Source organism: Sporothrix schenckii (assembly GCF_000961545.1).
Source record: "Sporothrix schenckii 1099-18 chromosome Unknown Cont42, whole genome shotgun sequence".
Classification (NCBI taxonomy): domain Eukaryota; kingdom Fungi; phylum Ascomycota; class Sordariomycetes; order Ophiostomatales; family Ophiostomataceae; genus Sporothrix; species Sporothrix schenckii.
In genome coordinates this window covers 1284525-1307047 of record NW_015971143.1, presented here as the reverse complement: position 1 = coordinate 1307047, position 22523 = coordinate 1284525, and the positions used below count along the sequence as shown (strand labels likewise).

At 57.8% G+C, this 22523-nt stretch overlaps 12 protein-coding genes across 12 annotated transcripts; 5 read left to right on the top strand and 7 right to left on the bottom strand.

The window, feature by feature from the left end:
* Positions 1–404: 404 nt before the first annotated feature.
* Positions 405–2168, top strand: SPSK_10391 (MFS transporter; the record flags this gene model as incomplete). The annotated part of the gene is made up of 1 exon (XM_016736824.1): positions 405–2168. The coding sequence occupies one exon, from the start codon at positions 405–407 to the stop codon at positions 2166–2168; it is 1764 nt and encodes a 587-aa protein (XP_016589941.1).
* Positions 2169–2312: 144 nt separating this feature from the next.
* On the bottom strand, positions 2313–3155 carry SPSK_10392 (uncharacterized protein; the record flags this gene model as incomplete). Its single annotated transcript, XM_016736825.1, has 1 exon — positions 2313–3155. The coding sequence occupies one exon, from the start codon at positions 3153–3155 to the stop codon at positions 2313–2315; it is 843 nt and encodes a 280-aa protein (XP_016589940.1).
* Positions 3156–3774: 619 nt separating this feature from the next.
* Positions 3775–4089, bottom strand: SPSK_02063 (uncharacterized protein; the record flags this gene model as incomplete). Its single annotated transcript, XM_016728958.1, has 1 exon — positions 3775–4089. One exon carries the CDS (start codon positions 4087–4089, stop codon positions 3775–3777), a length of 315 nt encoding a protein of 104 aa, XP_016589939.1.
* Positions 4090–4235: 146 nt separating this feature from the next.
* Positions 4236–4577, bottom strand: SPSK_02055 (uncharacterized protein; the record flags this gene model as incomplete). The annotated part of the gene is made up of 1 exon (XM_016728951.1): positions 4236–4577. One exon carries the CDS (start codon positions 4575–4577, stop codon positions 4236–4238), a length of 342 nt encoding a protein of 113 aa, XP_016589938.1.
* A 175-nt stretch (positions 4578–4752) lies between these two features.
* On the bottom strand, positions 4753–5250 carry SPSK_02012 (uncharacterized protein; the record flags this gene model as incomplete). Its single annotated transcript, XM_016728910.1, has 3 exons — positions 4753–5053; positions 5110–5161; positions 5220–5250. The coding sequence occupies 3 exons, from the start codon at positions 5248–5250 to the stop codon at positions 4753–4755; spliced, it is 384 nt and encodes a 127-aa protein (XP_016589937.1).
* A 780-nt stretch (positions 5251–6030) lies between these two features.
* Positions 6031–6786, bottom strand: SPSK_01935 (oxidoreductase, short-chain dehydrogenase/reductase family; the record flags this gene model as incomplete). Its single annotated transcript, XM_016728833.1, has 1 exon — positions 6031–6786. The coding sequence occupies one exon, from the start codon at positions 6784–6786 to the stop codon at positions 6031–6033; it is 756 nt and encodes a 251-aa protein (XP_016589936.1).
* Positions 6787–7629: 843 nt separating this feature from the next.
* On the top strand, positions 7630–8766 carry SPSK_01808 (3-isopropylmalate dehydrogenase; the record flags this gene model as incomplete). The annotated part of the gene is made up of 1 exon (XM_016728710.1): positions 7630–8766. The coding sequence occupies one exon, from the start codon at positions 7630–7632 to the stop codon at positions 8764–8766; it is 1137 nt and encodes a 378-aa protein (XP_016589935.1).
* A 1178-nt stretch (positions 8767–9944) lies between these two features.
* Positions 9945–13448, top strand: SPSK_01400 (uncharacterized protein; the record flags this gene model as incomplete). The annotated part of the gene is made up of 1 exon (XM_016728315.1): positions 9945–13448. One exon carries the CDS (start codon positions 9945–9947, stop codon positions 13446–13448), a length of 3504 nt encoding a protein of 1167 aa, XP_016589934.1.
* Positions 13449–13571: 123 nt separating this feature from the next.
* Positions 13572–14903, bottom strand: SPSK_01746 (uncharacterized protein; the record flags this gene model as incomplete). Its single annotated transcript, XM_016728652.1, has 1 exon — positions 13572–14903. The coding sequence occupies one exon, from the start codon at positions 14901–14903 to the stop codon at positions 13572–13574; it is 1332 nt and encodes a 443-aa protein (XP_016589933.1).
* Positions 14904–15881: 978 nt separating this feature from the next.
* Positions 15882–17550, bottom strand: SPSK_01649 (major facilitator superfamily protein; the record flags this gene model as incomplete). The annotated part of the gene is made up of 2 exons (XM_016728557.1): positions 15882–17399; positions 17467–17550. The coding sequence occupies 2 exons, from the start codon at positions 17548–17550 to the stop codon at positions 15882–15884; spliced, it is 1602 nt and encodes a 533-aa protein (XP_016589932.1).
* Positions 17551–18687: 1137 nt separating this feature from the next.
* Positions 18688–20187, top strand: SPSK_01698 (succinate-semialdehyde dehydrogenase; the record flags this gene model as incomplete). The annotated part of the gene is made up of 1 exon (XM_016728605.1): positions 18688–20187. The coding sequence occupies one exon, from the start codon at positions 18688–18690 to the stop codon at positions 20185–20187; it is 1500 nt and encodes a 499-aa protein (XP_016589931.1).
* Positions 20188–20725: 538 nt separating this feature from the next.
* On the top strand, positions 20726–22226 carry SPSK_01697 (non-specific serine/threonineeeee protein kinase; the record flags this gene model as incomplete). Its single annotated transcript, XM_016728604.1, has 2 exons — positions 20726–21563; positions 21655–22226. The coding sequence occupies 2 exons, from the start codon at positions 20726–20728 to the stop codon at positions 22224–22226; spliced, it is 1410 nt and encodes a 469-aa protein (XP_016589930.1).
* Between the last annotated feature and the right edge of the window lie 297 nt (positions 22227–22523).

Below are 22523 nucleotides of genomic sequence, written 5' to 3'. Positions count from 1 at the left end.
TTGTAGGCCAATCAACAACCATCGTTGCCTTCCATCACGACTCGACTGATTCAATCGACTCCAGTGGAGGACGGAGGACGGCGGAAGGCCTTCTTCCTCTTGCCTGCTAGACATGCCGAGGAGCTGTGTTGGTTGCTAGTTGTCATCTATATTTGCTTGCACTGGTTCTCTTGTTCTGTCTTTTAATCACGACACATCCAATGGACTGTTCACTCTATTTACGCCCACCGTGTCTGTTTAGTGGCGTAATACGGTGTACAACATTTCGACATTTTGCGACTATTTTCTATTTGGATGTCTACCTCTAGTGTCATTTGGTACATAATCACGGGTTGTTTTAAATATTCCTGTCTTTGTCGAGCTCCCTTCATTGTCCATCGTTTACACGTCCCCATGGACGCATCATGGCCGACCAAGATTACATCAACGTCACCAAGCTGGATCTTCAACTCCCGGCCTCCTCACCTGCCTCAAACACACCACCAAAGCAGCCGACACAACCAACACCGTTTGGGGGACGACATTCAACACATACACAACACCCTCTTCCTCCCACATCCCGCGACAAAGATGACAACCTCGACATTGTCGAAACGCACATGGACGCGGCCATGCTCTCCACAGCAGTTGCCGATATACAGACGGGCGTGGTCGACGACGCGAGTGGCACGGAAAGAGATATCGAGAAGGGCGTGACGGCATCTGAAAAGGTCGAGGCGACGCAGATTATGCCACCACCAACTCCGGCAACACCGCACACACCTGATGGACCGCCTGACCCGTCGATCCCCGACGTCGACCTGACCCCCACCCAACGCGCCGAGCGCATGTACACCCGCTACTCGCCCGCCCAAAAACGGCTGTTCTGTGCCATTCTGTCGCTCTGCAGCTTGCTGTCGCCCATTGCCACGACGGGCTGTCTGACGGCGCTTGCCGAGATTGCCGAGACCTACCACACGTCCGGCAGCGTCATCAACATCAGCAACGGCCTGTACACGGGCGCCATGGGCGTGTCGGCGTTTGTCTGGGGCGTCACGGGCGTGCTCGGCGGTCGCCGTGCGGTCTTGCTGCCGAGCGTCGTGGCATTCACAGGCTTCTCGCTGGGGTCGGCGCTGTCGCCGAACCTGGCGTCCTTTTTCGTCTTCCGGATCCTCAGCGGGTTCAGCGGGACGGGTCTGCTGGTCTGCGGCCCGGCCGTCGTGGGCGACCTGTACCGCCCGACCGAACGCGGTACCGCCTTGGCGTGGATCCTGAGCGGCACGCTAGTCGGTCCGGCCGTGGGCCCTGCTATCGGCGGCATAATTGTCACGTACTCGAGCTGGCGTAACATTTACTGGTTCCAGACGGGGCTGGCTGGCCTGGCAACCGCGCTGACTGTCCTATTCCTGCCCGAAACCTCGCATACTCGCCGCTGGGACGCTATCCCCCGCGACCAGCGCGTCCGCGAATGCCTGGCCGCGTACAACCCCGTCCGTCTCGTCCGACTCTTCCGCCGCCCCGACCTCTTTCTCGTCGCCCTCGCCTCGTCGTCGCTCATCTGGAACATGTATGCGTTTTTCGCGCCCATCGTCTACGTCATCAACCCGCGGCTCCACTTCACCACACCCCTGCAGGCCGGTCTCTTTTACCTGGCCCCCGGGTTCGGGTACCTGGCGGCCACGTTCGTCGGCGGCCGCAACGCCGACCGCGTCGTCAAGGCATGGATCCGCAAGCGCAACGGCGTTCGCCGCCCACAGGACCGCCTGCGTGCGGCCATGCCGTGGATGGGCCTCGGCACGCCGGCGTGCATGCTCATCTATGGCTGGTGCCTGCAGTACGACAAGGGCGGCATCGCCCTGCTGGTCGTCGTCATGTTCGTCCAGGGCTTCACGCAGCTCATGATCTTCCCGGCCATCAACACGTACTGCATCGACGTTGTGCCCGGACGCTCCACGGAGGTATTGGGCGGCAACTTCTTTATTCGCTACATGTTTGGCGCGGCGGGCACAGCACTGGCCATTCCGGCAACGGACGCCATTGGCATTGGCTGGTTCTGCACGATATCGACGGCCTTTATTCTGGTGACTTTTGCCGGCGTCATGCTGGTGATCTACGACAAGGTACCGTTTGCTCCCAAACCAAACCCAGACGGGACGGCCAAGGAGAAGGTGGAAGAGAATAGGAAGTGACAGAGTCAAGAGAAGTCGCTGTGAAGCAATTCAGATTGCATTATTTCCTCGACAAGTAAAGTAATATAGATGCATGTATCACTATTTATCGTCGACATGTCATAACGTCTTACTTTCATACCCTCCTGGCCAACTACCACCCACCTACGACGTAGGGTGGTAGTTGGCCAGGACGAGGGCCTCCTTGGAGTTGCTGGCGTCCAGGAACCAGCCCTTGCTCTTCAGCAGCGCAATCAGCCCCGCCTGCCCGCTCACCGCCGTGTCGTAGTCGTCCGTCTTGAACGACGCCTCCACCAGATAGGCAATGCCCGTGCCCGCGCTGTTTTCAATCGGCCAGATCTCAATGTCCAGCTCCCGGCCGTCCCACGTGCCCGCGCTCGCCTTGGTCAGCACCGGCCCGTAGATGGCGCCGCCCGCCAGCTCGTCCGTGCCCCAGCCGTTCGTGACCCAGTTGTCAAACATCTTGGGCGCGTTGGCAATCAGCAGGCTGCGCGAGTCCGCCTCCGACGGGTCGGTCGTGCCGCTGTACCCGCTCGACGACGCCGTGTAGTCGCGCGACACCGACAGCTCCTGGCTGTCCAGGTACCAGTCCACCTGCGCCGCGTAGTTGCCCTGGCCCGAGTTCCAGCCGTCGGCAAACGCCGTGTTGAGCGCCCCGGTGATGTCGCTGTTTTGGATCGGCAGGCGCCACTTGTACGTCAGGTCGAAGCCGCTCTTGTTCTCCACATTGCGGATGCGGCAGCTCCAGCCCTGCGCGTCCAGCGCCTTGTCGAGCGTGTCAATGTACTGCACGTTCTTCTTGGTGACCGTCGTCGGCATCGCAAACTCGTCAATCACGGCCGACACCAGGCGGAAGTTGGAGTCCAGCACCACCGTCGGATCCAGCTGCAGGTGGATCTCGTAGTCGGGGACCATCGGGCCGTCCGCGGCCAGAATGGCGGCTGGAAGGGCCAGGACGGCCGTGAGAAGGGACTTGGTAGACAGCATATTGGAGAGGAAGTAAGCCGCAGTGATGAGCGAAGGAAAATAGTGAAGTGGCAGTGGTGTTCAGAGTAGATGGTCCAGTCGGTAAAGGTCAAGCAGCTTAAATATGCCACCTGGAGGTGACGTGATTATTGAAATCCACGCCGAAGACTTCGGAACACGGCATCCTCCTTGTCCTGGCCATAACTCCCAGAGTTGTCGAGGCCACGCAAGCTTGTGCACTATTCAACCCGTGAGGTTTTGAGCTTGACCAGAGGCACGTGTTCGTGTTATTGGTAAATCGTGCAAGGCTGTCGCCCAAAAATTTGAAACCGGGCAGGAAAACCTAAAATCTGCACAAGCAGGGATGAACCGCAGCCTGCCGTGACTGCTCTAGCGCATATCGGTCACCGAGTCGGTTGTCAATCGTGGGGCTGAAGAAACATATGCCTGGTTTGTTTTAAAGTCGTCTGTGTTTAGTCTACTTCGGTAACTGAAACGGGAACATGACGTGCGCTACAACACGTGCACAATCTGCTGTCAGCACCGAGTTCCCCACCCCACAACTATTCCACTCGGCCGTGGGGGCAGAGGCCGCCTTCTCGTCCACACTTGTCACAATGAGGCTGAAGGCATTTAGACTCTAGGTCTCCAACAGTGTTCCTGTCATGGTCGATTTGTCTGGTTTACCACCACTCGGTTTGTCAGCAATGGGAGCGTCGTCTTGAAACAGGTGCTCCACCGAGCACGCTGGCGCTTCATCTTGGACAAGATATGGCGTGCCGAGCGGATCAAAGATGGCAATCGATCCGGTACTAGCCGGCGGTCTTTGGGTTCGGAGGCTTATTTGCAGCCCATCCGCCCACTTGCGCTCAAAAAGGTCCATTTTTGGCTTGTCGGTGTTCCCGAGCACTTTGGTCGAGTCTGTGCCTTCGGACTGCTGTGGCTTGGGCGACATGGGAGCAGCTTCGTGTGTGTCTGGGAGTGGGGCGGTATACATAACTTTGATACCCGCGTCGCCTCGCGAGGGTTGGGGTCGGGCAAGGCATTGGTATTTGGGTTCTTGGCGTGATCCGATGCGGCCTGCTTCTAGTTGGTCAGCGTCTAAATCGGCCCCTCTCCTTCGTCCTCGTCTCGCTCGTACTCGTCGTCGTCTTCGTAAAGAAAGTTATCATCGCCTGCTGCACCGGACAAGCTCGCAATCTCAAATTGCAACAGCCGGCCCACCTTGTCGCTGCTGTTGTTGGTAGCGAATGGGAATATGTGGCACACTTCGAGGTTGGCCGTCCCAGTTACCAGACAGCGATCTCGGTCGCGCAGCAGGCACTGCAGGTACGTTAGACCGAGCAGTGTCCGAGAAGCAAAGGGTTGGGACTTGTTGGATCGACTTCTTACAATTTCTCTTTCGGCCTGTCGACGATTCAGGGGCGGGTCGCGCAGTGGCATATTCACGCCGGGTTTTTGTAAAACTAAGTTCTCGGGTTAATATACGTTCATTAGTTTGCTGCTCCCTTGGCGATGAAGTGGCAGTATGGCAAGTCTTGACACAGCAAAAATATTGAAGGTGGAAGGGCAGTCGGACGCACATATGCGCACGGCTTGCGTCGTGTTCCATGTAAAGCTATGAAAGCCCAAAAGGTTGTCGTCTTGGCTGAGCGTCCGCTCGACCCTGAGCAGTTGGTGCACAGGCAACACAGCGATGATGGCCAGTGCCATCGTGGACAAGTCTACATAAGCCGAGAGGCTCTTTCGCATGCTTGACAGGAAAGATCTCCGCGATCCGTAGGCGCTCGTCAAGCTCGTCGTCAGGGAGGACCAATGCTGTGGAGGCAGTGTCGGGAGTGGCAAGCGCATAACGCCGCAGTTGGTGATCGTCGTGTATGGTTCCATTTCGCACAAATGCCACGCAGGTCGGCCGGGATCTAAAAAGAGAGGGTCAGTATGTCGACGAGTCATCGGAGACGGGTCTGAGACTCACAGGATGGCACGATTTTCCTTCGCAGGAGCAACCCACACATATGTCCTTTCCTCTAGCGCGCACACAGGGGGAACGTCACCGCGATATCTTGGCCAGAACGGGCAACGCACCGGAGGCAAGGAGCCTTCCTCTTGTTAGCATGTTGTCGACTTAGAGAGCTCTCCATCACTTACCCCCTTGTCGGCGCGCCAAGGGCGCAGCTGCCACCCAGTCGCTTCGTCAAAGGAAGAGCTGCCGCACATTATCCGTCAAGGGATAGAGCTGCCTGGGTGGTAGACGCTGTCCGGGTAAAGACTGGCATTTTGTCTTCTCATGTTAGGCGTGAGGCATAGAAACATCGGTGTGTGTAGTCTATCCAGGGGTATTGATCGTTGCTGGTGGTGTTGTGGTATATGTTTCGTCTTCCGCGGTTGCTGACTGCGAACTGACGAAGCATTTTTATTATGGCCATTGCTGTCGCGTCTGGTGCCCCTGACGGGCAGTTGTCACTGAATAAGGAAGGAACGAAGATATCACCTGATACGACAAGTCGAGTCACGTTGGAGCCACCTTCTTGTGTTACACACATAGGAGCCATCTGGCAATAGACACGTGACTACACAAACTTCAGGAAACAAATCATTGCGCGGCATTTTCGACTCGTCACCCAGTACGCCATTGCTCTCGTATTGCATTCTCGCAGGGATGGAAGACAAGTATGTATTGCGATTGCTCTCTCACAAGCATCATTTTCCGTTGTCTTCCGGGTGAGCTATGTAGGCTGTGGCTCTTGCATAACCACGACTCCAAGTTACAAACGCCACAGCTTATGAACTTCTTTTTGTGGACTCGACTCGTATTGAGAATCTACAAACCAATTGACGTTGGAATGAACGTACTAGAAACACTGTGACTATCGCCTTTTGCCCCTCCCCGACATTCCTATACACACCGGCCCCCGTCGACCTCAATGTTCACCCCCGTGATGAAGCTCGCCTCGTCGCTCGCCAGGTAGCAGCATGCGTTGGCAATGTCGCCTGGCGTTGACGGCCGGCCCAGCGGGATCGTCGACACAAAGCCTGCGCGGTTCTCCTCCGTGTCCGGCTTGCCAATAAACAGGTGCGTCATGCCGGTGCTGCCGACCACGGGCGACACGGCATTAAAGCGAATGTTGTGGGGGCCGAACTCGACGGCCATGGTCTTGGTGGCGTTGATCACGGCCGCCTTGCTGGCGTTGTACCAGGTCAGGCGGGGCCGCGGGCGGATGCCGGCCGTGGACGCGACCTGGATGAAGTTGCCGGGCCGCTTGTTGTTGAGAAAGTACGGTAGCAACACGTTGGTCGACACGTAGACCGACTTGACGTTGACATTGAAGACGAGGTCAAAGTCCCTGTCCGTCACGTCCGTCGTGGGCTTGTTGGCGTACGTGGCGCCCGCGTTGTTGACGACAATGTCGAGGCCGCCAAATTTGTCCACGGCCAGCTTCAGGAGAGCCTCCCAGTCGGCAGACTTGGTGACGTCGCCGTGCTGGAAAACGGCCTTGTCGCCGAGCTCGGCGGCAGCGGCCTGGCCGGCCTCGGCAGAGAGGTCCACAATGATGACGCTGGCCCCCTCGGCCACGAACTTGGCAGCGATGCCCTTGCCGAAGCCAGAGGCAGCGCCGGTGACAATGGCAACCTTTCCCTGAAGACGAGACATTGCGTGTGCTATGTGGTGATGTGGAGGTGGTGGATGTTGTCGTTGCCAAAAAGACTGGAGAGACAGTGCGATGGTGACGAAACGTAAAACACGGTCGAATGAACGATACAAATGACAATTGCAATACCGAAATTCTATTCGTGGACGAAAGGTGCATGTAACCGAGACGAATGAGAATCGTGAAAGGCCGCGGCGATGTAAAGTTGTAAAGTACCGCAAGCTGCCAGTGCCAAGCCGAGTCGAGAGCTGGAGATAGCTTAAGATGAGACGTAAGACGCGAAGGCACGAGAAGCCAAGGTGCCGTTAGGACGCCATTGTGATGGTGTCTGTGGTTGGCGTGCTACTGCAGGAGTCTTCCCCGCACTGGACTTTCATCGTCACAGGGCAGAACGAAACTGCAGCAAAACTGCCAAATGTGTGTGAACGGAGCGTACCACTGGCAGAGCTCCTCACCAAAAAGGGAAAGCAATCAAAGTGCCACCTACCTCCACTTCCTCCACCTTCTCCACTCTACACTCCTTCCGACCGCGCCAGATCATGTCCGGGTCGCGCCAGCGCTGCAAGTCCTTGTGTAGTGGCGAAATCAGTGGCCCCCTACCCCGGTCGCGGCCTAAGCAGATAGCTACGGACAAGCTTAAGCCGAAGTCGGTGATGAGCTTCGTCACACGTCCTGTCGGTGTTCTGGGAAAGTAGATTGACGACGCCGAAATTGTTGAAGCCGAGACGGAATGCAATCAAATAAGACGCGTTCGTGATCTTTTGCTTTCCTGTTGTGCTCACGTCGATTGCCCTCTTACAGTGCCTCACTTCAATCGGCATCTCAACCGACTCCACCCGACCACAATGTCCCAGACGTACAAGCTGCTCGTCCTACCTGGCGACCATGTCGGCCCCGAAGTCGTCGCCGAGGCCCTCAAGGTCCTCGATGTCGTCGAGGCCAGCCGGCCCGGCCTGAAATTCGAGCGCGACTTTGACCTGGCCGGTGGCGCCAGCATCGACAAACATGGCGTGCCCATCACTGAGGCCGTGCTTGCCAAGGCCGAGGCCAGCGATGCCGTCCTGTTTGGTAGCATTGGTGGCCCTGAGTGGGCGGGCGCCGTGCCCACGCCCGAGTCGGGCTTGCTGGCCCTGCGCCGCCGCCTCGACGCCTTTGCCAACATCCGCCCCTGCGCCTTTTACGCGCCGTCCCTCGTCAAGCAGTCGCCCATCAAGGAGCATCTGGTCAAAGGTACGCACTTTGTCGTCGTGCGCGAGAACTGCGGCGGCGCGTATTTCGGCGACAAGCGCGAGGACGCCGACGTCGCGTCCGACTTGTGGGAGTACAAGACACCCGAGATTGAGCGCCTGGCGCACGTCAGCGCGGCCGTCGCCCGTCTCATGGGGCGCCCGGAGGACCGGTCCAAGGCCGCCAAGGTCTGGAGTGCCGACAAGTACAATGTCCTGGCCAACAGCCGGCTGTGGCGCACCGTGACGCAGCGGGTGCTCGACGGCCCCGCGTACGCCGACATTGACCTGCAGCACCAGCTGGCCGACAGCATGGCCATGCTGATGGTGGCGCAGCCGACGCGCTTCAACGGCGTCATCCACACCGACAACACCTTTGGCGACATTCTGTCCGACATTGCGGGCGGCATCACCGGCACCCTGGGTGTCTTGCCCAGTGCCAGCATCTCGGCCGTGCCCGGCGGCGAGGGCCGCTGCAACGGCATCTACGAGCCCGTGCACGGCAGTGCGCCCGACATCTCCGGCAAAGGCCTGGTCAATCCCGTCGCCCAGATTCTCAGCGTCGCCATGATGCTGCGGTACTCGTTCCTACTGGCGGCCGAAGCCGACGCCATCGAAACGGCAGTGTCGATCGTGTTGGAGGAAAAGGCTGCCGGCGGGCTGGAGATTCGGACGGCCGACCTGGGCGGTAAGGCGACAACGCGCGACGTCGGTGAGGCTGTATGCTCGGAGCTGAAGAAGCTGCTATCGAAGTAGTCGTCGATTCAGGGCGTGGGGCTGGGTGCTAAAGCGTGTCGAAGCAAGCAAGTTTGTTCAGATTGTACATAGAATAATGCAAAGTCAAGCCAAAATATCACGTCGCGGTCACTGGGCACACGTTTGCTGAATTTAGAAAGAGCGACACGCATTTTTGCTTGCGTAATCGGTGCCGTTTGGTCCTTCCGTTTGAGATCGTACCTTCCACAGATTACAACACCCGCCCCTATTTTAAGCGTTCCCCCTTTTCATTCTTCGCAGCGAGAGTTGACATATTCAACACTTTCATCTTCATTCAGATTCTTCGTTATTGACTGCAACAATGGACTTCTGCACAAACGACATTCTACCAGCGTAATTCCATCACCCCGCATCAAGAACCACAACGGAACGAAACCACCGAGCACAGGTTGTACTGACAGCTGCATCCTCTCGACGCCCATTAACCACCTACTTCAAACGTCACGACATTGCTAACTCGTTGGTGAGGATGCGAGACAGGAGAGGTCAGCGGTGAAAGGAGACACCAGAGGTGAAAGGATAAACCAACGGGGAAAGAGACAGGCAAGGTTGACACAAACCCGGGCTGCCGGTGCAAACAGTGGAAGCAGCCAACCGTCGTCCCCCGGTCTAATTCGTACACGATGTGCAGAATTGGTGGCTGTTCAGGCCCAGCGCAGTGGATTTGCCACCAGTCCATCTGCACGCTGTCTTTCTGGGTCTGGCTTTTTTCGCCCCGCTTCTCCGCGTTCTTTCAAAAGCGGAGGTCGAATGGGCGACGGTTGGGCGCTAGGTTTATTCACTGAGCGGCCATTTAGGGCGTAATCGGCGCCGCGGCCCCAGTGTTGGGTCATTCGGGGCCATTCTTTCGCATTGATCTCCTGTCTTTCAATGCTTCAAGCATTACATTTCTCCTCGATTTCACTCCTTCTCGATCGAAACGCTACGTGAACAGTCGTCTTTCCGTCAAGTCACGCCTATTATGACCTGTCACCGACTCTGATGCTCAAACGGGTATTTACTTACCGACACGACGTGACACTACACAATTCAATCAACCACAGTCACAATGTCACTTGTGCGTTGTCTTCTCAACTAGCACCCTCGGGGCCGTATGGCTCCTCGCTCCATGCCATCTCAGGTCTCTTCACTTCAGCTCACTGTTTGACTCTGCTAACATGTACGCCTCGCAGCTGAAACAGCCAAAGCAAAAGAAGCAGAGGACAGCAGCAGGCGACGCCGCGCCCGGCATCACCAAGGCATCAGGTCCACTACAGTGCGCCATCTGCCACCGCCAGTTCTCTCGCCCGAGCCACCACGATCGACACTACCGCACACATCTCCCACCCGAAGGCCGCCTTTCCTTGCCCTGCAACCACTGTGGCAAGGCCTTTGGACGCAACGATGTGCTGCTCCGACATCTGCGCACGGCGCACGGCGTCGACCCCGGTCCGCAGCCCAAGGCAGCGCAGAAGTCATGCCATCGCTGCGTCCACCTACGGCGCAAATGCGACCGACAGCAACCATGCCGTCTATGCGCGGCCGGTGGCGCCATTTGCCAGTACCCACAGGCAGACGCAAGAACTCAGCCGGCTACAACGACACAAACACAGCAAACGGAAATAATCATGACCGCATACACTATACCCGATCCGCACGGCATGGCTTCCCCAGATAACCAAGCACATGTGGCCATGTGTGCCGACGCACCGCCCCCTTTGTTCCAGGGTAGCAACAATGTCGACAACAGCTACAACGCCCACCAGGTAACCTTCGGTGCTGGCCTCGCAAGCCTGGATGCCATGGACATTGCGACCGGTGCTGCAGCGAATGACAGCAATGGTGGGCCATATCTCAACGGCAATGGCTACGACGGTTCAGCCGTGGCGACAAACGGCTGCAGTCCCTCATTCTCTGACGACCTTTACATTACTGCCGACACTATGCCGTTTGTGGCGTCCCTGTCGGCTGCAGGCCAGCTGGACTTTCGAACTGCAGGCCTCGATTGGCTCGACTTTGACGTTCCTGATATTTTCAGCACAGCTGACAGCACGGGCATGTCTGACATGGATCCAAGCGTGACGAGCCAACAACAACAGCAGGCACAGCAACCACAGCATCCAAACCAGAGCCAGGGACCACAATATCAGCCACAACAGCAACTATCCAACCCACCGCCTCCACCTCCTCCTCTCCAGCAACAGGAACAGGCTCAACCACCGCATCTGCACCATTCCCCTACTGTTACTCACTCTCGCCAACTCTCACAACTCCAAGTGCAACAACCACACAACATACAACGTCCAATGGAACACCCGCCGAGTGCTCACCAAACCAACTATCCTACCAACCACCCTCCCAGTAACAATGGCAATGCTCTTGGTCAACATACCCGCCCCACACCGACATCCGTCCTGCCGTGGCCATTTGATGACACACCAGACCACCTTGCACCACACCGGTATTCGTTGCCTCCTCTGCGCGAAATCTTGCAGAACACCCTTTCTCAGTCAACGAACCCAACGCCTCCGAATAAGTCAATTCTGGCCAGCCTGGTCGCACTCATGTCGGACACACGCATTCCGCCGGCCGTTGAAGTTGCGCCTATCGATGCTGAAGAGACCGCCTCTTCGGGCTATTGTCAACAGCCAAAACCGGCCGGTAACAATGCCAACAACGCCAGCGTCCCCACAGCACTCTCCATCGCAAATATGGACGCAGGCATGGCTCACGCAGCGAACCTGCTTAAGCAGCTGGTCGACACCTACGTCGCGAAGTTCCAACCCATCCTGCCACTGCTGCATGTTCCCACGTGGGACCTGGCTTCTTGCCCGCCAGTACTTATATCGGCCATGGCTTGCGTGGGCAGTCTGCTGAGCGATGATGAACAGGTCGCGGGCCTAACCTGGTCTATCAGCGATATTTGCATGCCAATGATTGCCTGGCTGGGGTCTTCCGACAGTGCGAACTACCGCGACATTGCCTACTTGAGCGCCCTGTGTGTACACCAGATCTACTCACTCGGCTCGGGCAACCGACAATTGTACCAAAACGCCGACCGCACGCGCGGCATTCTGGTCGGCGGTCTACGTGGTATGGGCTGCTTGACGACGCGACTGAGCCTGGAGGACAAGCTGGAGCAAGAGCAGAACAATACTACACGCGCCTCGGTGGGCAACAGCACAACGACAGCGACGCACCCATCGATGCCCACGCTCCCAGCAGACCCCGCAACACAGCACGAACAATGGATGGCATGGGTGCGGCGTGAGCGTGAAAAGCGCACAGCTTGGTCGTCGTTTGAGTACGACTGCAGCCTTTGTACACTGACAGGACGTCGTGGTGCCGTCGATCTGAGCGAGTTGCCGAGCCGGCTGCCGTGTGCCGAGACGCTGTGGGATGCACCGTCTGCTACTGCCTGGGCGGCGCTGCGCACACGGCTCCACCCGGATGCACAGGGAGCACCAGTGTCGCTGGTTCTCAAAGCTGCGCTCTCACAAAATGCAGACGATGCGGACGACGGTATGGGCGACGCCAATGACAGCCACGGCGAAGAAGACGACAGCGACGATAGCATCGGCGACAGCTGCACATATGTGGAGACTGACAGAGACACGCCACGCGTGTTGCTGCGAGCGTCGGCCAAAACCAAGACGGCGCCTGGATCCTACGGCACAACAAAAGCCTCGCCGCAAGTGTCCTTCTGGGGCAAACGGCTGTGTGCACAGGTGATTGGCCGGCTGCTGTGGGACTTGAAGCAGCTCGAGACGCTGTCGACGTCCGAGTACTTTGGTATGCCGTCGCTGTCCACCGCCCACGCCGCCAATAAAGTGCGCCTCCTGCGGTCGCTAGACAATTTGTTGGTGTCCATGGATCAACCAGCCACCGTGGCGGACCTCATCAGCTACAACATTGCCAGCCTCATCGGTCACTACTCGCACCTGTACACGGCGCAGGATGTTTTGGACATTATGCTGTACATTGTGCGCAACACGGTCGCCCACGGACCACGCAAACTGCAGCACCACAAAGGCATCCAAATGGCCAAGCGGCGACTCGTGGCGACTCTGTCCCGCGACCCACAAGAAGCACGGCGGCTGGTGTATCATGCGGCGCAGATTGTTGCTGTCGCCAACGATTACCTTGTGTCAGCACCGTGTGAAATTCTGCGGCTGTTCATGGGCTACACATTTTTGATTGTCTTTGCCGCCCACTGTCCCAGTAGCCACCGGTTCCAGATGCCGCCAACACAGCAAGCAACTGCCCAAACACGACCGGGACGCACACCATTCAATTCGCCCTTGTCCTCCCTGCCACTATCGTCGTCTATGCCTCTACCAATGCCGACCCCAGTGGCTTCTTCTCTGGGAGGTGTCACTCCCTCGACGGTCGCCGCCATTCAACTCGACATCCCCTCCCACCGGATTGCCAGTACTGCCGATGTCGACAACTGGATTGCACATGGCGGGCCTGCGGCGATTGGCTCTGTGCCCAACCTATTTGCCGACGGTGGCGCACTGGCCATCAGCCGTGACGCACAGGCGATGCTGCAGCGGCTCAAGTGCTGGGGACTGGCGGAAAAGTTTACCAAAATTTTGCAGAGTTTTGAAGCGACGATGCTAGCGGGTAACCATACTGGTGGGTCAAGTCACAGTCACCGTGACGCACAGACGCAGGGCTGAAACATATTGTTTGATATATATGATTGAAATTATTTTATGATCACAAGGCTGCAGATATACAGAATGCAAGATACTTTGTACAGTGTGCAAGAATGAATCAATATGCAAGGCATCAATCGCTGGTCAAAAGATGGCCAGGCAGTTTGGCGGACTACTAACGCCGCCGGGCATGTTCAGAGGCGAGCTCGTGACGAAGAAAGTCCAGCGCTGGTGCTGCGCACACATGCGGCTGAGCGCCTCGAGGTCAAACAGCTCGCCCACCGGCACGCCCCAGGCGGGCAGCAAGTACTCGTGCATGAAGAGGCCGGGCACGTCCGGCTGCCCGCCCTCGCGCGCGTACGACGTTTTCGGCGGGTACACCTCAAACGAGACGGCGTCGCCGGCGACCGCCGCAAAGCCCGTGTCCCAGATCCAGCGCAGCATCTCCTCGGTGCCCTCGACGCCGGCGTGCTGTGGGTGTGGGCTCTGCGCGTAGGCCAGCTTGTCGGCCGGGCTCATCTGCGTGTCCCACTCGCGCGTCAGGCCGATGCGCACAAACAGAATGTCCCCGCGCGCAAAGGTGACGTGCTGCGCGCGCGCCACGTCTTGGAGCACATGCAGGGGGATGGCGTGGTCGCTCAGGGCCTTGTACTGCAGGCCCGGCAGGTGCGTCGCGGCGTATGCGGCGTAGTCCAGCAGCACGCCGCGGCCCACAATGCCCTCCTGCGCCCAGTGCTGCATCCCAATGCGCGTGTTGGCGCGGTCGGCAATGTCGGACGCGGTCACGCCGCCGTAAAACAGGCGTTGGTCCGCGCCTGGGTACGGCGACGAAAAGTGACGCAGGCCGTCCCACTGCGACGACTGCTGCGGGTTGAAAATGTAGACGTCGTCGAAGCCGGCGCCGCCCAGCAGCGACGTGATGTGGTGCTGCGTGGGCGCGCGGTTGAAGTTGGCGACATCAAGCTTGGTGAGGTCCCAGTTGAGGGCGACACGCTGGCCAGTGCGGATGCTCGAGGCTGCCGCGGCGGCCACGACGTCTGGGGTCAAAAGGCAAAGACGGCCCAGGCCTTCCTCGCGCGAGCCAGGCGCGCCGGGCCAGACGCGGCGCTTGTCGGGGAGGTCGTCGTAGGCGAGGGAATGGAGGTCGATGGGGGTGGTGGAGGATGCAGAAGCAGGTGTTGGGTTGGAAGGATGTATGTTCTCAACGGCATCAACAGCCACGGTCTGCTGGGCGTCGGCCGCGTCAATCACAACGGTGTCTTGGATGCTTTGTTTCGAGGACTCGTCGCATTGTGTCTCCTTCTGTGACTGCTCTGGCTGCTCAGGTGTTGTTTGTGTTTCTGTGGCTGGCACCACAACCTCTGTTACCGAAACATTTTCTTTCGGCTGCACGTCAACCGGCTGCTCTTCAACTTTGTAAACCTCCTCCGGCTTGGGTTCAACAACCGTCTTTTGTGAAGAATGTATTGATCCCATTGTGTGTAGTGTGTTGGTGTATGAGTATAGATAGTGAAACCGTGTGCGTAAAATAATGTATTGTATGATGGGAAAACAAAATATAGTCCCGAAATTACTTTCTGTCTCCGGGTTTGAAATGGCAGTGCCTCGCTGGATTGTAATCGTCGTGCCTCGACAGAATGTCTTGCGTCCGAGAACATACGCAACTGCGGACCACCGAGATTGAGAAAATAACCCGAGATCGTAAACCATGCTCAGCACATCTTGGGCGGGGCATAAGTCGGTCTCCTCTCTGCTTTCTTGTTGTGTCCCTGGACTCTGTGCTGCCACTCACTCTACTTCCCCTCGTTCGTGGAACGTTGCCAACGCGATTGGAGCTTTTCAAGGAAAGCACGGCGAACAATAGACCAAGAAAAAGCTGCCGCAAGTCGACTAAAGCTTCTCCACAAAGAGGTCCAAATTTTTGTTCCAAAACGTCCCCAAGTTAGCTTCAGCCATTTCTCTCCACAGCATCTCCGCACCAAACAATACACGTCGTAATCTAATGAACCACTCTTTAGCGTCGTATTTTGTGGTACGCTCCTCGCGTAGGCTGGCCGAGAAGGTGTCATGCATTCGAGGGATGTTTAGTTGTTGTATCGACCTGTATTAAATTGTTGTTTATTTCCTTTTTGTCCGTCCTATTTTATTATTTTGTCATCTCAATGCAAAAGTTGCCGATCAATATTTGGATCATCAGGAAATCTGGAAATGGTTTACCGTAATCCAAAGGAAACCGACGCATTTAGAGCCATTAGCGAAAGCTGTCATTGTGCAGACCCGAGACAAGGCAGTCATCTGTAATGCTCCTCGCCTCACTACAGGTCATAGATCAAGCCGTCCGTTTAGAAACAGTTTCCGTACTGCGGGGATATCTCAATCGATTTGTTAACTATTACACAATTCCGACGGTACAACACTACCTATCCGCTGTCCTTGCCCTGCCATGATACAAACTTATGCCACCTCCCGTTGCTGTGCAGCCGGAGCGACCTTCTCAGAGCCGTCCAGGTGCACGACGTCCGTCTGCTGAAGGAAGTCGTCCAGCTCCTTGCGCTGTGATTCGGAAATATCACTGACGTGGACAGCCACGTCGTCGCCAAACTTCTCTCCAATCTCTTCAAGGGACAGACGCGCCGTCTCGGGGAAGAAAAAGTACACGATGGGAATGAAGACCACACACCAGATGATGATGACCAGGTAGTACTTCCAGCCCACGTTGACGAAACCAATGGGCGCCGTCTGAAGAAGGATCAGCGTCGCGGCGAACTGGCCAAACAACGAAAACCCCATGCCGATGGGTCGGATGTCAGTGCCGAAAATCTCACTGACCCACAAGTACATTGTGGTGTCGCAGAACGTCCCCTGGAAGGTGAGGTAGAAGAAGACAAAGAAGACGCCGGCCCCGTTGCCGGCCTTGTTGTCGGTGCCGGCGTACTTGGCGATGCAGGCCGCCAGGCCCACGGTGGTGATCAGGCAGCCAAACAGGCCAAACATGAACATGCCGCGGCGTGAGTTGACCTTGTCGTGCAGCCAGGCGCCGCCGGGGTTGTAGAGGACGCCGGCCGTCGTCAGCCACAGCGCCGATAGGAGCAGGGGCATGGACCCGGTCTGACCCAGGTTCGTGTAGAGCAGCACGGCGTAGTTGTTGATCACGAGCGGGCCGGCAAATTCAGCGCCCCACTGCGTCAAGAAGCCCATCAGCATGCGCTTGCGGTAGCTTTTTTTCTTGATGACGGCCATCCAGGGGCCGTAGCCGGTGGCCTTGAGCTTGGCGGCATCCAGGGCGATCTGCATCTTGGCCTGGTACAGCTCCTCCTTGGCCACGAGGTGGTCCGGGTCCGCGGGCGACGCGCGCAGCGTGCGCAGCACGTCCCAGGCCTCCTCGACGCGGCCCTTTTGCAGCAGCCAGCGCGGCGAGTAGGGGATCCAAAAGGACGTGACCAGAAGCACCAGGGGCGCAAAGCACTGCATCGACAGCGGGAACCGCCAGGCAAACGACGCGTTGACGTCCGTCGCGAAATAGCAGGCATAGCCCAGCCACGCGCTCAGCATGTAGCCAAACACCAGGAAGATGGCGTGGTGGCCGACGAGCCAGCCGCGCCGGTCGGGCGGCGCCAGCTCGCTCATGTACATGGGACACACCGTGACCAGAAGGCCGATGCCGATGCCGCAGAACACGCGGCCGACCTGGAACATGGCCAGGTTGGCGGCGCCGCCCTGCAGGGCACCGCCCAAGAGGGCCCAGGCCGCGCCCATCTGAATGCAGCGCTTGCGGCCGAGCGCCGTCGCGGCCCACATGACAAAGAGAGAGCCGATGGCGCCGCCCGCACTGTAGAGGCCATTGGCTGTCGCAATAGCGTGCGTTGTGGTGGTGGCATAGCCCTCTTCGCCCTCTGTGGGCAGGTGGAAGAACTCGTACCAGCCGGGCTGGCCAATGGTGGAGCCAATGATTGAGGATGAGTAGCCATACGTCTGTTTGGTCAGCTGTCTGCACAGAAGGGAGATGGCTTGGTGGTGTTTGTCTACATTCCAAACATACCAGAGAGCCGAAAGCGACGGCAACAGTGACGAGGCGGTTGTAGATGTTCGTCTTGCGGCGCGGAGCCGCGACGGCGGAGGCCATGCCGGCTGTTGTGAGTCGATGGCGACGGTGGTCGTTCGTCGTCGGTTGCTGCGTCGCAATAATGTAAGAAGCGGCGTGGTCAAGTCACAGGGAGTCACAGGAAGAATCACAGGGAGATAAGTTGAGGAGTGTGGCCGGCGGAGAGAGATAAGACAAGTCAATATATATCCCCGAGTACATGAGCTGAGAAGGGAAGAGATAATGTCGACCTAAACCCCAGACGCGTGGGTCAGCCCGCTTACCCCAGATTGGCGCAGGATTGAGACGTGGGAGGACGGGGACTGCAAAGTGGTGTGGCGGCCACCGACACAACTCGGTGACACGACATAGCAAAAACAATTCCGCATGGCCAAGTGGATGGAGACGGGGAAGGAGACAAAAGGAAAACATGTTTGCGGGGAAACACCGCCAACGAGCGCTAGACTCAACGTGCTTAGGGTCTGCTTAGCAGTCTCAGCGCATCTCAGCGCCCTGGAATAACTGCCTAGTTTCGGCAGTCGATTGAAACGAACGATCCTTTGACCAGTGACACTCGCCGTGCCACTTTACTGTGACCTCGTGCCGCATCCCCGGCAACCAAAAGGCGGATGGTACCACAAACCACTCCTCCGGTGCCACCAACGATCCCTCTGAGCTAGTCTACGACCAGCTTGGAGCAGTTTGCCTGCTAACATATGTTGTACTGTGCTTCTCCACTCTCCACTCTCCACTCTCCGCTTTCGCTTTCTGCTTTTCGCTTTCCGCTCGCTTCGCCTCCGCTCTCGAGTCGTGTCGCTCTCCGCACCCCCGGAAAGAAGCAAAGGTACCGACCAGAACGTGACGCATTGATCGCCTCAAACGTGTTATTTGTGCTCGAAAAAGTCTCACTCTCCTCAGCTTTCTGTCCCCTTGCTCTTTCCCACCCCAGACTTTTTCCGCGCGTTCTTTCCTCATCGGACTCTGACGAACGACGGCTAACTAGCCGTGCCTATCCGCCGCCGTTCCGTCTGCCACCTTTTCCGTTTCTGGCCTTTGTATTCCCATCACTCCTTCCTGTCCGGTCTTTGTCCATAGCTTGTACTCAAGTTTTCATCACGCCTCAGACTTACGACACACCTGCTGTCCTCATTTAACCACACATTCGTCACGACCGCCAACATGACGTCCACAGCGCTCCCCTTCACACTCAACGACCCCGACCTCCTCCACACCGACAACTTTGTCAACGGCCAGTGGACATCCGCCGCTTCTGGGAGGCGCTTCGATGTCATCGACCCCGGCTCCGGCAAGCCCTGGGCGTCGTGCCCGGACAGCGCGCCTGCCGACGTCGAAGACACCGTACAGACGGCGCACGCTGCGTTCCTCGAGTACTCCAAGTGGACGCCGCGGAAGCGTGCGCAGACGCTCGGTGCATGGCACCAGCTGATTGTTGCCGCGCGCGACGACTTGGCGCGCATTTTGGTCTTGGAGACCGGCAAGCCGCTGGCGGAGGCGTACGGCGAGATTGACTATGGCACGACGTTCACGTGGTGGTTTACGGGCGAGGCCGACCGGATCCAGGGCGCCACGCTCAACTCGGCGCTTCCCGGCCGCCGGGGTCTCGTCATTAAGCAGCCCATCGGTACCGCCGTGGCCCTGGTGCCGTGGAATTTCCCGCTGGCACTCGTTCTCCGAAAAGCCGGTGCGGCGCTGGCGGCCGGCTGCACCATGGTCGTCAAGACGTCGCCCGAGACGCCCGTCACGGCCTTTTGCTTGGCCCATCTCGCCCGTCGCGCGGGCTTCCCACCCGGAGCGCTCAACGTCCTTTCGACCACACTGGACAACACGCCCGCCGTGGCCGAGGCGCTCTGCCTGCACCCCCTCGTCAAAAAGGTCACGTTCACCGGCAGCACGCGTGTCGGCAAGATCATCTCGGGCCTGTGCGCGCGCAACCTCAAGAAGTGCACGCTCGAGCTCGGCGGCAACTGCCCGTTCATCGTCTTTGACGACGCCAGCCTCGACCAGGCCGTCGCCCAACTGCAGTCGCTCAAATGGCGCCACGCCGGCCAGGCCTGCGTCTCGGCCAACCGCGTGTATGTCCAGCGCGGCATCCACGACGCCTTTGTCGCGCGCATCGTCACCGACACACAAAAACTCAAGCTGGGCCACGGCCTAGCCGAGGGCACGACCCTCGGTCCCGTCACGACACCGCGTGGCCTCGACAAGGGCGAGGAGCTGTTCCAGGACGCCGTCCAAGGCGGCGCCAAGGTCGTGCTGGGCCGCGGCTGCCGCGAGACCGCGGGTGACGGCTACTTTATGGCCCCCACCGTTCTCACCGGCATCCACGACGGCATGGCCATGGCCCAAGACGAGGTGTTTGCGCCCATCCTGGGCATTTCCGTGTTTGACACCGAGGAGGAGGCCGTCCAGCGCGCCAACAACACCAGCATGGGCCTGGCCAGCTACGTCTTCTCCAAGAACGTCGACCGCCTGTGGCGCATGTTTGAGAACCTCGAGGCCGGCATGATTGGCCTCAATACGGGCAACGCGTCGGCTACCGAGGCGCCCTTTGGCGGCATCAAGGACAGCGGAGTCGGCAAGGAGAGCGGCAAGGACGTCGCGGTCAACGAGTTTCTCATCACCAAGACGGGTACTTTGTCGGTGGAGGACCACTATTAGGTGTACATTCGTACATAGATAATAAATAGCCACGTCTCAATGAAAAACTTCTCCATTAAATTTTGTCTGGTCGTCCTGTCGGTTTAATAGGCGACTGTAAATGCATCATCGGGATCATGTAGTTTTATCCAGTTGAAACAAACTGACAAATGAAAATCAGTATATATTTTTTTTTAAAAAAAAAAAGCTCGGCTTTAAACAGTTTAAAAAACGAGTTATATTATTTATTTAATTTTTATTTAAAAAAGAGGATTACCACCGGTATATGAGAATTTAAGAACGAAAGTTTATTTCACTTACTATAGTTTATTGTGTTTCATATAAAACAAAAAACATTAATAATCGCTTGATTGTCAAATGACCGACGTTCATTACCATGATTACGTTAAGGCCGAACCTAAAGTTGACGTCTACCTGCAAATAAAACCACCACCATAGTGACGTCAAAAAAATGACAACATAGCAAGGCTACGCTCGACGTTGTAACCAATACGCTCGTGGTAACACTTTACATTCAAATCGCCAACTCTCAAGGACAATGGGCACGTCTCGGCCTCCAACGCCCCCCTCCGGCTCCGCAACGCCGGACGGCAATCGCTTCGGCATGGCTGGACCGGCATGCGAGTGGGGTGGGGACTACCGCCCAGGCAGCTACCACCCGGTTGAAGTCGGCAATGTCTTGGGTGACGGGCAGTACAAAGTCCTCCGCAAGCTGGGATACGGGTCGTTCTCGACGGTGTGGCTTGCGCGTGATTTGACCAAGCCGGACGGCGCCGAGCACAGCATTGTCGCGATCAAGGTTGTCGTCGCGCATGCTGGGCCGGCAGAGGGCCTGCCCGAAGTGATGCTCTACAAGCATTTGGCGTCGGTGTCGAACGCTGCGGTCCTGGACCGACACGTCACGAAGCTGCTCGGCACATTTGTGGCGACGGGTCCCAACGGCACGCATGCTTGCCTCGTGTTTGAGCCCATGGGGCCGGGTGTGCACGACATGGTGGAGAACCTACCGCAGTTTGTGCCGCGGACCAGGCACATGAAAGTCCGGTATCCGTTCTGGATGGCCAGGCAGATTGTGCGCGGTGCGCTCGAGGCGCTCGCTTTTGTGCATGCCCACGGCATGGCCCACGGTGACGTACAGCCGGGCAACTTCTTGTTCACGTTGAAAGACAGGCTCGATCGCTGCACCGACGACGAGCTCCAGCGGCCTGCCCATGTGCATCCTCCAATGCGCCTTCCCAAGCTCTCCGCACCCCTCACGAGGTTGGATGGCAAGGTGGATCCTTGGGCGCCGAAGCAGCTGTTTGTTCCCCAGCCGATGGCGGATTGGGCCGACGCTGGTCCTGGCTTGTCTCTCAAGTTGTCAGACCTGGGTGGAGGTACGTCTTCCACACTCCCTCACTTTCTCACTCCTCCTCCGAGACTCTCTCATATTGAAATCGAGACACGGACTGCTGACCGTCGACCCAGCGTACCTTGCGGCGCACCCACCTGCCAAGATTGTCTCGCCGAAAGGGCTGCGTGCGCCCGAGCTGATCCTAAAGACACCGACCAATGGTCTCGACGGCCTTGCGCTCGATGTTTGGGCTGTGGGCTGCCTCGTGTTTGAGCTCGTCACGGGCCAGCAGCTGTTTTGCCTCCCGTGGATGCCGCGCCAGACGGAAGAGGAAAAAAACGACGAGCACCTCCTCCAGATGGTGTCGCTCCTGGGACCGCTGAGCGACGCCGCGTGGGCGCGCTGGACACGGTCCTCGCGGTACTTTTCTGTGAATGACAGCGGGCAACGGACTCTTTTCAACCTTTGCGTGGCCGAGGGGAAACCGATCCGGCGGCCCGAGGACGCGCACCCAGAGGAACTGCAAACAATGGAGCAGTTGTTTGACCGGCTGGCGCCAGATGTGTCGGACGAGGAAGCCCGCGCGACCAAACGGCTTGTACGCCGCATTTTGCAGTGCGACCCGGCGCAACGGCCCACGGCAGCGGAGATCTTACAGGCCCCATGGTTCCAGGAGGGTGGGGGGATGGGTGTGGCAGAAGAATAAATCAGTTCGGGAAAAGAAAGGCGCGACGACGGCTGTTAAACGAGGAGGGACGGTACGACCGCGGCTCGGGGCAGTCCTTTATTTCATTTGCTTCCTGTCCATTTTCCTCTCACGAGATCATACACGACGCCGCCTATTGGCAACAGTCCATCTCGTGCCTCACCGTCACTGGTCCTCACCGTCGGCAAACCTCACCGTCCCCGGCCTTGTAGCCGTGGCCATGCTTTAAAATGAATCATGGGAGCTCTGGCCAAGCCGTTAGGGGCTGAAAACTCCACGGGCAATCCAGAGCCCGAC